General features: G+C 47.7%; 1 protein-coding gene across 1 annotated transcript in view; it reads left to right on the top strand.

The window, feature by feature from the left end:
- Window positions 1–13,973, top strand: part of POLR1A (polymerase (RNA) I polypeptide A) — an 81,608-nt gene that overhangs the window by 22,894 nt on the left and 44,741 nt on the right. Inside the window, exons 13-18 of the mRNA XM_015406947.1 lie at window positions 1–216; window positions 3,542–3,733; window positions 7,618–7,767; window positions 8,209–8,392; window positions 12,377–12,459; window positions 12,549–12,707. The exon at window positions 1–216 is cut by the window's left edge and continues 39 nt beyond it. Coding sequence (XP_015262433.1) covers window positions 1–216; window positions 3,542–3,733; window positions 7,618–7,767; window positions 8,209–8,392; window positions 12,377–12,459; window positions 12,549–12,707 — 984 coding nt within the window. The remainder of the gene's footprint in view (window positions 217–3,541; window positions 3,734–7,617; window positions 7,768–8,208; window positions 8,393–12,376; window positions 12,460–12,548; window positions 12,708–13,973) is intronic.

Here is a 13,973-nt window from a genome sequence, read left to right on the forward strand (position 1 = left end):
AATCGCCAGCCCACCCTTCACAGGCCCTCCATCCAAGCCCACCGAGCCAGGATTCTACCCGAGGAGAAGGTTCTGAGGCTCCACTATGCCAGTTGCAAAGCCTACAATGCGGACTTTGACGGGGACGAGATGAACGCTCACTTCCCCCAGAACGAGCTCGGCCGAGCAGAAGGCTTCCTCTTGGCTTGTACTGATGAGCAATATCTCGTTCCAAAGGTAAACCACTTAACCACTGAGCAAATCCTGATTGGTAGTCACTTAGCGATCTTGACGTTTGGAGGGTGGATTCGTAGAAAGCAAGGTCAGCCATTGAATGAATGGCAACACTTTTACATCACCTGTCTACAGAAAGTTCCCAAAGTTCTCTTGTCATTGTCTTGTCAGCTTGATGAATAAGAGGGCAAGTGTCTGGGTGTGTTAAAAAGCATTAGGTTCTTGGTCCCATAGTTCTTCAGGCACACAGAAGTGACCTTCAGAAGCGTGTGCTGCTTACCACATCTGTCCTGCTGGTCCTGGTCCCAGGCAGGCAGGCAGGAGGAGTATGAGGGCGTCTATGGTATGTGGCAGTCCAGACCCGTGCAGAGCTTTTAAATTGTCCTCCATATTGGTTGTTGGATTTGAGAATAAGGAACTAGGAAGTGCAGATAAGGACCCGGGACCCAACTTCAGCCCCCTCATTCTCATGATGGTGGGGTAGTTGGTGATTCCGAAATAAGGAGAGGGAAGGACTGTTTTAGAAAGGGTGTAGGAGCTGCGGTGGCTCAAGTGGTTCAGACGCTGAACTGCAGGCTGTGGAAGGTCGGTAGTTCAGCAGTTCGAGACCCGAGTGTGCCGCATGACGGAGTGAGCGCCCGTCTCTAGTTCCAGCTCCTGCCAACCTAGCAGTTCGAAAGCAAGACATTGCAAGTAGATAAATAGGGACGACTTTGGTGGGAAGGGAACAGCGTCCCATGCGCCTTGGCGTCTAGTCATGCCGGCCACATGACCACGGAAACGTCTTCGGACAGCGCTGACTCTTTGACTTTGAAACGGAGATGAGCACTGCAACCCTAGAGTTGGACTCGACTGGCTTTCGAGCAAGGGAACCTTTACCTTTACCTAGGCAACTGCAGAGGACCCTGAGGTGTTTCAAGACAGCAGACTTCTAAACAAAATAAAGCAGGCTTGAGCCTAAAGTATAGTCGCCTCAGAGCTTCATGCCATTCAGCCTCCTCCCTGTAGCCACCACACCTCCCACCCTCCCTAACAAGGTTCTTCTTCTAGGTGCTCACCTCCAGAGTCCCATATACATCATTGTATCATTGACCCCAGTATCATGGATAAGGGCAGGATCCCTGACATCGGTTCAGACCCATTTCTCTTTGTTATCCTCCCTGTGACTGGGCTCAAGAAGGACGGTTCCATGTTGACTGGGAACAGGGCTCCACTGCTTCGTATTGAAGTCACCGGTGCCACGCTCCTGAGAATCGCAGAAGCCAACATGTTTTCTTGGCCTCCGTTCTCTTCTCTTTAGCCTTCAGCACTGGTAACCACAGTGTCCCATCCACGGACCATCTCTGCTTTGCCTTCATTGCTTCCCTTGGTTTTGATGGTTATGCGTGCCAGCAACATCCACCGCAGTGTCGTCAATCTACCAGCTCAGTGTCATCGCAGTCCTGATGTGAATCTCATTTTTGCATGGCACTTCAAGGTGAAGGAACCTGTTGATGCTCCGGGTTCTGGATTGCTCCCTCAGAGGCTTGACTCTCTTGTCAGGAAGACTGTCTGCCATTCTCAGCCTGAGAGTAGTCACTCAACGAGTACGTCAAAAGTATCTGTCCTTTCCCTTCCAATCCTGGGATCTTGGTTAGCTTCTATCAAGTCTTACAGACACCTATTTCCACGTTTCAATTTGATCACAACATTACAGATTTCTCTTTTTCACTGTGCCTACTGGCACTACACAGTGTTGCCCTTTGGTCTGTCTACAACCCCCAAGGGTGTTTACTAAGCCCACGGCAGATATTCAGCAGCATCAAGGGGTGGGTTAATTGGTTTCTCACAGCTCCATCTCATCTTTGCCACAGATAGAGTCCTACTTTCTGGTATCACCCTGCTGTGTTGCACAAAAATGAAAATAGCCCTTTTGCTCTGCCCATGGAAGATTGCTGACACAGACGCGGCAGAGCTGCTAAGGCTCGTGGAGGTGAGGCGTGCAGAACTAACCAAGGATGCCAGAAAAGACAGACAGAAAGTTGGAATCTGTCTCTCTGTCTCCAAAGTAAAGGCAGAAGGACTTGGAAAATGGCCTTTTGAAGCAAAGAATAAGAAGATGATCAGAGACTTCTCTCATAACAACTAACAAAACATACAAAAAGCGAATTGTTATAAGCAAGAACTCAACAAGTATATTGTGATAATAAAACTAATGGTACTAACATATTTACTAACAGTGATAAGATCTCCTTCTCTTGGGGTTTTAGTCTAGTGTGGTTTGCTTTTCTTTATCCCTAGTTGTAGTCCCTCCCCTATACTTCTTTGTAGTTTGTAGTATATGCAAAATAAAAAAATATCCCTACAGGGATTAAAAAAAAGAAAGAAGAAAGTTGGAATCTGTCTGCGAATGAGTTGAAGATGCTCTTGATAAATGACTGTACTCAGGCGGGACCCAGTGCAAGCCGCACAAATCCAGCTGGTGTTGGAGGCAGCAGGAGCTGAGCAATCCAGTCCACAAAGCAGAAGTTTGGCTCAGAGAACTGGAACTAGGAGAACTGCACCTGCAGGAAGAGAGAGAGGAAAAAGAGGAGCAAGTCCAGATGACGGAGGCAGAATCCAAGCATCAGGAACTCTAGATGCAAGCACTGATGGTCAGCGTTACCCAGAAATGTAACCGAAAGGCTCTCACACCAAAGGCTGAAGCAGCGTGCCCTCTTTCAAATTTATTTATCACATTTATATCCCGTCTATCCTGTAACTGGGCTCAGGGCGAGTAAATACAATAAAATTTAAAACAGATTATAAACACACAAAATCAGTAGTTGCGGCTTGCCATGGGGAGATTCCAGCCCAGTGTGTGTGTCAAGTTGCTTGTAACGTTATATGTAATGTCAGCTGCCCAGCACACAAAGGCTTATTGTGCCCTTGAGCAAAGCACTGGATGAGCTCCATGATGCTTGGCGTTGTGTGTTTCTCTGAGGGTTGTTGCAAAATGGGTTTCAAAGCTGTTTTCGTTACAGCTTTGAAATAATGTTTTGTTACCTCTGTGGTGCTTTTTCTTTTTAGGCATTTCTTTGCAGTGCACGCTTTACAAAGATTTGGCCGTCTTCTTTCTCCTCAAAGCCCAGGCCTCCCATTCCCTAGACTTGCCTCTTATGTGGCCTGCCAGTATGCATGGGGTGTGTGTGGTGAACAGAACTGCTGTGGGGACCCTTCGGCCTGCCGGGGCAGGGGCCTCGGAGCTGTAGTCTAAGGTCCCTTTAATGCATTCCAAATGATTGTCTTCTCAGCAAGCTGTAGGATGTCCTCGTGATGCTTCCCCTTCAATGTGTGATGTCTTTCTCAGGATGGGAAGCCATTAGCAGGCTTGATCCAAGATCACATGGTCTCCGGTACCAGCATGACCACACGGGGCTGCTGCTTTACCCGAGAGCAGTACGTGGAACTGGTGTATCAAGGGCTGACCGACAAAAAGGGGAGAGTGAAGCTTCTGCCTCCAGCCATTATGAAACCACAGCATTTGTGGACAGGAAAGCAGGTAAGATTACTAGACGCTTTGAGTGTTTGGTGCTGAGTAGTGTGGCTTTAGGCAAATCTGTGCAGTATTTACTTTCTTATCTGAACTCATTTTATTCTTTATTTATTTCAACTGTTCTGTGCTGCCTTCTCAGCGGCCTGCTCAAGGTGGCTCACAAAATAAAACCAGCCAGCATTAAACTACGAAGCATAACCTGTTTGTAAGTCTGAATGATCATCATAATAGTCCTGCGGTTGAAGGCAGTGAAAAGGAATGTTTTGGCCTGGTACCTAAAAGAGTACCATGTGGCACGTGAGTTTGGGGGGAAAGCATTCTGCAGGCAAGGTGCCACCACTGAAAATGCCCTGTTTGTAGTCACATCGACCTTACCTGTGCAGGTCGGGGTGCAGAGAACATGGTTTGGGACACAGGTGGGGGTGCGCAAAAAAAAAAGGTTGGTATTTTTTGGCTTTGGGTATATCAGAGCCGAAAAATATCAGTAAATGCCAAATTTTCACAATCCAATACCGGTCAAGTATTGGGACTGGGGAATTGGTCAGTATTGCTGGGTATATTCAGGTCTGCTATGCCCAGTGGGAGGGAAGGAGAGACGGGTTAAAATGCCGCCTCTCCCTCCCAAAGCCCCTGCAGCTATCCTGGTCAGCTGTCAGTTTTAAGCCATTTAAACCTCACAGCAGACAAGCCCCGGGAGTGAAACTGGCCCGGGGGGGTGGGGTGGAAAAGCCTCCTCTCTCCGCCATCCCTTCCCCGGCTGCCCCCAGAGTAGCTGGAGAAGGGCAGGCAGGGAGCCCAGGCGTTGTTCCCGTGGCTGCCTTTGGCTTCTCAGCCTGCCCACCGTGTTGGGTCGGCTGGCGCAGGCAAGGCAAGACATGGAAACGTGCCTCCTTCCCTCCCTGAGCCTCTCCGCTGCTGCAGAGAGGCTCTGGGCGGAAAGGGAAAGTCAGCGCGCAGGGATGTCCAGTGCCAAATTCGGCGAGGGGAGGAAAGGCATTTAAACATGCCTGTGCTGTCTCTGCCTGTCCTTCTCCAGCGGCTCCTCCTTGGTGCTTTGGGGGGGGGGGTGGCGGCAACAGTGGGAGGGCTTCTGGGGTCCTGGCCCCACTGCTGGACCTCCTGATGGCACCTGGTGTTTTTGGCCACCGTGTGACACAGAAGAGTTTTGGGCTGGATGGGCCATTGGCCTGATCCAACATGGGCTTCTCTGATGTTCTTATGCTGGGGCCAGTTGGGGAAGCCAAGGGCAGTCATGGAACCGTGCCTGAGCTCCCTGCCTGCCCTCCTCCAGTTGCCCTGCGGCTGCAGGATGCCTGGAGAAGGATCGGTAGAGACAGGGCAGGCATATTTAAATGCCTTCCTTTCCCTCCCTGAACTGTGATCCACAGAGTCAGTTTTACTGCTGCCACAATTACAGAGTCAGTCCGAATATGAAATGCCATTAAATCTTCCTGACATCACAGCTGAAGGTAGGGCATGCCGGTGCGCTGGCATGAATGCCTTTCTGTACTTCGGATGAATCTCAGATGAGTCGTTTGGCTTTGTCGTTGGAGGCTGGATGCCGACTGGAAAGGTTGAGCACACTCCGTGGGCTCTAATCACTGTGCTCTTGTGGTGAAAGTCTCGCAAACATTTTCTAATGAGCTGTGACAGTTCTTGTCTACTTGCGACTTCTGTCACGTCATGCACCCAGACATAATAGTTTACGGCTCAATAATCTCTCCAAATCACTCGTGTGGGGGTCCAGCTTGACTAGTCCAAGGAGATTTAGATCTGGGGTTGATTTTAGAGTCGTAATTTTCAAATTGAATGCTGTTCCCCAGGCCTTTGCTTCATAAGACTTCTCCCCAACTTTGGCTCTCAGGGCTATTCCAGACACACACGGAGGTGTTCCCAGAATATTGTGTAGGAGTCTTAATAGAGGTCTGTCGATACCGTCTGTCACTGCACTGATCCAGACCCCGGTGGCATGTAGCATCTGCCCAGCAACTTTAGCGCTGAATACTTCGACTGCAGCAGGAACATCCTGGCCACCCGTGGAAAGCTGAAATCTTGAGATGGCCTCCCCAGTACTCATAGGAGCTCTAACGACAGAGTTCAAGTGCACCTTCCAGGAAAGATTTGCTTGAAAGATGATTCCTAAATATTCAAAATGCTCTACCTGCTACCAACCATTTATACTTCTTTATCTTCTGGGGGTTTTTTACTAAAAAGAAGGACCTTAGGCTTAGCAACATTAATAACAAAGCTCTCTCTGGAACAGTATTCCGAGAAGCAACCTATGACCTTGTGTAGGCCAACCGCTGATCTTGACAAAAGGGCGGTATCATCCATGTGGAAGGGACAGGGTAATTTAACAGGGGCCAGGCAAGGTGGGTGAAATTCATTTCCAGATATGTAAGAAGTTAAGTCATTAAGGTACAAATTGAATGACAGCAGAGCAAGGATGCATCCGTTCTTAACTGCTCTGTTCAGTGGAATATCCCTGGTCAGTTCACCAGCAGGACCACATCTCACCTGAGCAGTACACTGAGCGAAGAATTGTTGGATCAGGAAGAGGAGGCGCTTGTCCATAGAAGATTTGTTCAATGTATCCCATAATCTTTGTCTAGGGGGCTGCTCTGAGATCCATGATGGCAAATTATAATTATGGACAAAATTAGTCGCATTTAAACAATAAACGTGCCTTTAAAAGTCTGTTGAATATATCCACAGGAATTATTTTCTAATGTGGGTTGCTTACAAAAAAGTCAACATACATTTTGAGTGAGTAAAACCTTGTCTTAAAAAGTATTTCACCCTTTCCAAAAAGAGAACTGTTTTTTATCAATGCTCCCTAAAATGTCCAAGTTTTTCATAGGTGGAAAAAATCATTGGAAAAAAGCAATCACTTTTCTCCAAAATTTTCCAGGATTTCCCAGTCCTTTGCATCTCTAGTTACAAGGCTTCTTGTGGTCACTGTCTAATAAGGCCCTTTTACCCTTGCCCTTTACCCACCTATGCATTTGACAGAATGGGCAGAAACAGAGGAGCACCATCATCTGGTGCCTAATACAGGACCAAAAGCCTTCCCATACCTGTGCTGTTTCCAGGGGTCATTTCGTAGAAAAAGAGGTGCAGGAGCTCATTAGCATAACTTATTTGCATATGCCACACACCCTGACATTACTGGAAGTGTGTCAGAAGGCAACTCCCACCACTCAGGCTCTACTGGACTGTTTTGGATTGCTAGCTATTGGGGGGGGGGACATGCAGATCTGTCCTAGCAGAGGAGGGAGGGCTTGTAAACTTGGTCTTAAAGGTGCCACTGGACTGTTTTGGATTGCTAGCTATGGGGGGCCGGCTCTGCAACTTACTTGGCTGCTTCTTGCTCTGACTGAGGGCTGCTGGGAGCAGGGGGCGGGGTTTGTTGCATGTGCCTGCCCCCTGGGCTCTTTACTGCCGGAGCTCCGCTCCTGTGCGCTCCCACAGGAAATGACCCTTGGCTGTTTCTAATTCCTTGATAAGTTTGTGTAGTGCTTGTACTTTCATACGTTAGTAGTAAAAATCGCCAGCGCCACCCAGAAAGGGATATGTATGTAGTGCAGTTTTTATCCTGTCCTCCTCTCAAGGAAGTCAGGGTAGGGTACATCCTTCTCCCCTCCTCCATGTTGCCCTCATAACAGCCTTGTGAGGTAGGTCAGGCTGAGAGAGAGAGAGAGAGAGTGTGACTAACCAGAGAACTTCATGGCATGCTGGGGATTAGGATCTGGTTATCCCAGATCCTGGACTGACGCCCTAACACACACACACACACCCCATCTGCAGTGATAACTGTGATGGAGGAGCCAGCTGCGTATCATGCTCTTAACTGGTTGTAGTAATTTGGTCCTTTTGCTATTTTATCACAGGTTGTTTCTACATTGCTGGCAAATGTAATTCCAGAGGACTGGCCGCCACTGAATCTGTCGGGGAGAGCTAAAATTGACGGCAGAGCCTGGGTGACAGCCTCTGAACCCAGCATGCACTCCTCAGGCCTCAACTTTATGTGTGAATCTCAGGTATGAGGGTGCAGAATTCACAGGTTTGTCTTTTGCCTCCATAGCCAGATAAAAGACCCAGGGTTTTTTTGTAGGAGGAACCCTTTGCATGTTAGGCCACACGCTCCTAATGTAGCCAATCCTAATGAGTTTCTGCTGTTGGGTGTGGCCTATTATGCTCATGAGTTCCTGCTGGGTGTGGCCAACTTGGGAGCCAGCCGGAACTCCATTCCTGCGTGTTCCTGCCCGAAAATAGCCCTGATTTTTATCCTGTTCTTCCAAGGAAGTAAGGGTAGGATATGTCCTTCTCCCTTCCTCCATTTTGGTTGCACAACTATAGTGGATTGGCCTTAACCAATTCCTACTTTGTCAAATAGAAATCAGTGTGTGTCCATGTACGCAGGAATGTGTGATTCATTCTGGACGTGCCAGTCCTAACTGGATGCTTTGTGTGCCTGCTAGGTGATCATCCAGAATGGGGAGCTGCTGTGTGGGGTCCTGGACAAAGCTCACTATGGCAGCTCTGCCTACGGTTTGGTCCACTGCTGCCACGAGGTCTACGGTGGCGAGACGAGTGGGAAGGTGCTGACGGCCCTGGCACGGCTCTTCACGGCTTACTTGCAGTTCTACAGGGGCTTTACAATGGGTGAGTGGGACCGTGGTCTTTTCAGTTCAGCCACAGGCTAAAACGGGACACCTTCTGAAATGTTTTTAATAATCTGTATCTTTTAAATTATTGCCGTGATCCAAAGTACAGGTTTTGCTACAACAACCATAATAATCCCCACGGGGGGGAAATAGTGCTGTAGTTGGTTAACTGAAGTTAAAAAACCCTCAATGTATTATTAAACCAATATTTAGTTTCAACTGACAGACTGGCATTTAAGAGGATAATGCCCCCCCCCTTTGGGAAAGGACAGGCTGTAAATCTGGGTCCCCTATCAGCCCAGGGAGTGATGCATAAACACGAAGAAGACACGTGGTTAATATTGCAACTGGAACAAATCATGGTGGTTTTTTGAAGCACGGTGCAGATAAATGATTTTTGTCCCAATGACATATGCCTAACATCAGGGCTATTTTGGGGCAGGAACGGAGTTCCGGCTGGCTCCCAAGTTGACCACGCCCAGCAGGAACTCATTAGCATAATAGGCCACACCCAACAGCAGAAACTCATTCGGATTGGCTACATTAGGGGTGTGTGGCCTAACATGCAAAGGAGTTCCTGCTCCAAAAAAGCCCTGGGTTTTGACAACAAACAAGGTAAACAGAATAAGAAGCTAAAGGTGGGTATGGCTGGATGACCACACTTCTGGTAAGGTGGGGTGTGTGGCCTAATATGCTAATGAGCTGCTCTGTCAGGGGTGTGGCCTAATATGCTAATGAGCTCCTGCTGTTGGGTGTGGCCTATTATGCTAATGAGTTCCTTCTGGGCTTTTTCTACAAAAAGAGCCCTGCCTAACATTATTAATTGCACAAAGATATATGAAAGAAATGGTAAAATAAAGAACATGGTAAAGTCAAGAAACATAGTGGAGAGATGAACCCAGACTGGTTATCTTAGACAATGCAAGCAAAAGGTGAAATTGGCAGTCTGGTGGCGAGTGACTATATCGCAATAGAAAGCACATCTCCTCCTGCACTTCTTGTTAATGCTGGCCCACCTGGAACTTGGCTACGTTTCTCTGTATTCCTAAGCTTCTCTAAGTCCCCAGCTGTTCATAGTACTCAGTGGGCAGTGTTCTTTGGCTTGGTATCCTGGGCTGCAATTCTCTCTCTATTCAGATATAAGTAAACAAAGCCCATAAGGGAAATTGAGGACAGAAATAAGATAAGAGAGCTAGAATAAAATAGGCTAAGAACGGAGAAGACGGAAACAGAGAAGTGAGGGTGTCGCAGACATGAGGGTTGGGGGGGGATACTTGTCTCAACGGTTGCAGCAGCAATGATCATCAAGAGAGGGGAAGGATACCTGATGCTGCCTTTTTATAGTTTTCTCCTTAACCTCGAGTGGCATCTCAGGTGTATTAATGGTTCTGGTCTTAGCTGGCCATTTACTCAGTTTTACCCAATCACTTTTTTAGAGGGCTTGGTGATCGATGTGTTACAGGCTAAATAGCGCTTGTAGGCAATGCCCCCTCTAAGCTGTGGAGTCTTGTGAGCAAAAATTCTACTTTGTGAGCTGCTGGCATTCAAGTTGTGAGCGGGTGGTTTAACTCAGGCATACATTAGTTTGCCCTGGAGCCATCCTTCCTGAGCGAAGACAAAAATGTGTGAGCTGGAGGCTAAAAAACTGTGAGCTAGCTCACACTAACTCAGCTTAGAGGGAACACTGCTTGTAGGTATCCCTCCCTCTCTCGATTGGTACACTCTCTGCGTCCTGCTCTTCATCTTGGTACAGCAGTTCTGCCCACAGTTCTCCCACTCAGGTTTGCTACTCTCTCAAGCAGGGTAACCAAAGTCTGTCTGAATCTTTGAGCCTGGTGGCACCTTTAAGACCAACAAAGTTTTATTCACCTTGAATAAATTCATTTTGTTGGTCTTAAAGGTGCCACTGGACTAAAACTTTGTTCTGCCTCTTCAGACCAACACCAGCTACCCACCTCAATCTATCTGAGTCGTGTCCTTCTGACATAGTTTGGAAGTCAATGAAGTCTCTCCAGCCATCCACACCGAGGGCTTGTAAATCACACAGTGGTGTTTTCCCCTGCTCCTCTTCTTAAATGCCCTAGATAGAGGGAGCAGAGACTCCTAACCAAGACATGGGACAAAACAGGCATGGTGTGGGCACAGAGATCAGGCTTCAGTCATTCAAAATATAGGAAGGGATAATAAACAGATAAAAAGCATACAGATGGCCTGCACAGCATCAGGCTGAGCAAAGATACAAAGGAAAGGTGACAATAAGCGGTCCTCTGCATCCTGCCTAATTCCCGCCAGAGTTGTTTGTGTAACTCAGAGGTGGAGTGCTCTTCGCTTGGGGGAGAGACGACTCATCTCCTGTAGTTCTTTTGCCAGCTGTGAGCCAGATTCCATCTCATAGTCAAGGGTGCGGTCCCAGTGGTTTAAGTACTGGGGTGAATTCAGGGGCAGAGGTCCACAATATCCAGCCGTTGCAATCCAGAAACCTGCTAGCATTTAGGCATCTGACTTCACTGTGTACATCTCAGCTTTTTCAGCTGCTTTGTGATATTGGACATTCAAGCAGTCAAGCAATGTTTTTCCTTTCATTCCTAATAAAAACAAACAAAAAATCTTAGCAGTCAGGGCTGGCCCGAGGTTTTTTGTTGCACTAGGTGAGGATAGCTTGTGGCATCACGGACCAGCGCCTGTCAAAGTGGATTGTAGGTCTGATCCATCCATGTTACCTACTTGCCAAACAGCCATTGCCTGGCCCTATCAGGGCTCATTCTACCAGGGCTGTCGTGACCTCCACTGCCTTCCTCCAGGGAGTGCCACTGACAGACATTTGCAAAGCCGCTACATGGGCCACGCCTAACACCTTCATCAGGCACTACGCCCTAGACGTCCGTACCAACACCAGTAACAACATGGGACATCAAATTCTGTCTTTGGCTATGCAGTAAAGGACCTGTCAGCACCCTCCTCCAGGTAGGCTACTGCTCGCTAATCTCCCATTGGTGTGAAGCACAGAAACCACGACGAAGATAAGCAGGTTGCTTACCAGTAACTGGTGATCTTCGAGTGGTCATCTGTGCATTCACACCACCCGCCCTCCTTCCCCGCTGCTGTCAGCTTCTACATTTTTGAATAGGGGTTGATTTGCGGCGGTTTGTAGGAACTGGCGGGATGTCCGCGCCCACCCCTCTGGGCATGCCACTGGTTCCCTCTTCCCAGTATCCAAACCCCTTATCTTGAACACCAGAAATCTTATTGAGTTGTTAACTGACTTTTAAATGTCTCCACAAGCAGTTTCCAATCACACTAGGCCAAGGAATATCTACTCCTCAGAAATAACTTTCCCTGTTTGACTGGGTAGGGATTCTTTTTCTCTCCCTAGAAGATTCATCCCCTATTTCTTTTGGCTAGAGTGGGAGACTCCTTGTGCTACCCAAACCCCTTTGCCAAACTTTCCCCCCAGCTCACTGTCTGTGTTCAAAACTGCTCTCAGTTAATGCTAAATTAAGACTATGTTCAGTCATGATGAATTCTGACTTTGTCAGCGCTAAGCCCTTTTTCTGTCAGGGGTAGTCTAAGATGGTCTCCACACACCACACACATGTCTTGCTACAGTTAAGGCAGGGATCTGATTGAATTTTCTCAGCATCCAGCTCTCTGAAGACTTTCTTTACTCAGCTGATGCTAGCCAATCAGCCCGGAGCAGCCTGTCACTCAAGGTTTTCCTGCTCTGTAAAGTATTAACCCTTCATAAGTCCTGTAGTTTTAGATGCAGCATTCTTAAAAGATGCGGTCTGTCGCACCTTCACTGGCATTCAGTCTTGGAAGATTCACTTCTTTTGTATTTAGCTTATGATAAACTTTGCAAAGTTATTTGCCTTGCACAAAATCAGTCTTGGTTTACCGAACTAGTGCTTCACCTCAAAAAATGACCGAAAGTAGCCACACTTCTGAAGTGGAAGAGGCTGAACATTCTTTTTTTCCATTATAGGAGTTGAGGATATTTTGGTCAAACCACAAGCAGACCATAAAAGACGGAAGATCATGAAAGATTGTACCCGTCGTGGCAGGAAGGTAAGTTTATACTCCTTTTGGAGGGTGGGGGAGATTTTCTCCCAGTGTCTTGTAGTCTGTCTGCCTTGACACCTGTTTCTTGTTCTCAGGCCATTAAAGCTGCATTTAACTTGCCGGAAACCTCATCCTCTGAGCAGGCCCAGGGGAAGTGGCAGGATGCCCACCTCTGCAGAGACCAGGGAAACTTTAATATGGTTGATTTGCGATTCAAAGAGGAAGTGAACCATCACAGCAATGAGATTAACAAGGTTTGCATTAAAAATGGGATACAGTGCTAATGGCTTGTTTCACATACTCAGCAAAAGTTTCCCTTATGGAATGTATGCACTTACATTTATGTCTCAGGCTTCTTTCAAGGAGTTAAAAGGAATATAGATTATCCTGTTTTATTGTCACAACAGTCCTGGGATTTGCGTTGTGTTGAGAGATGGGTACTTGCCCAGAGTCACCCACTTCGCTTGGTTATCCTGAGGAATTCTGTAAGATCTATGTTTTATTGATTTGTAAGCAGAGAAGGGGTAATGAGATCTCAAATATACTGGCTGCCCATCTGATTCCAGGGATGATTCCAGATGTTGGGCCGTGTCTTGGAGCCCTAAACAGGTTGGGACCAAGGTACTTGAAGGACTCCCTCCTCTTGTCCTGCCCAGCCTGACAGTCAAGATCTGCCTCCCCAAGTTGTTCCGTGGTGAAGAGCCTGGTGGCAGCTAGAGACAGGGCATCTTCAGTGGTGGCACCTCACCTTTGGAATGAGAATGAAGGGGGAGACCACTATTAGCTTCAGGTGGTACAACGACAAACGGCAGATGGCTCCAATTAAATGCTAAGTGTTTTAAGATTAGGGATGTGCAAAAAAAAAAAATTCGGTAAAATTCGGATTCGGGTTTATTGAACCCGAATTTTTTCGGGAAACCCGAAAAAACCCGAATATCTAATTCGGTAAAGCATAGATATCCGAAAATTTTCGGAAAACCCGAAAAATTCGGGTCCATTATAACCAATGGGGCCATTGAAGTCAATGGCAAAAAACCTCTTGAAACTTTGCAGGGGGGAGGGGGGAGGGGGTAGAGGCTCCAAATTTGGACAATGGCTGCTCATGCCTCTTCCCGAAAGACCCCCAAAGTTTCAAGAAGATTGGCCCAGGGGGTCCGATTCCAGGGGCATCCAAAGAGGGTGCCCCCAGTCCCCCAGATCAGCTTGCTGTATTCCCGGTTTGCCGCCGAAATTCGGCGGCAATGCATTTCAATGGGATTTTTACCTTTTACTTTCCTTTTTGCAGACCCCTAGGAGGGGGAAAGAGGGAGAGGCTCCAAACTTGGGGGGTGGTTACTGGAACCTCTCCCCAACATGCCCACCAAATATCAAGAAGATTGGACCAGGGGGTCCAATTCTATGGGCCCCCAAACAGGTTGCCCCCATCCCTCCATTTCCCACCATAGAGAACAATGGAGGGATGGGGGCAACCTGTTTGGGGGCCCATAGAATTGGACCCCCTGGTCCAATCTTCTTGAAAC

This window comes from Gekko japonicus, unplaced genomic scaffold (genome assembly GCF_001447785.1).
Source record: "Gekko japonicus isolate JY-2015 unplaced genomic scaffold, Gekko_japonicus_V1.1 scaffold1469, whole genome shotgun sequence".
Classification (NCBI taxonomy): Eukaryota; Metazoa; Chordata; class Lepidosauria; order Squamata; family Gekkonidae; genus Gekko; species Gekko japonicus.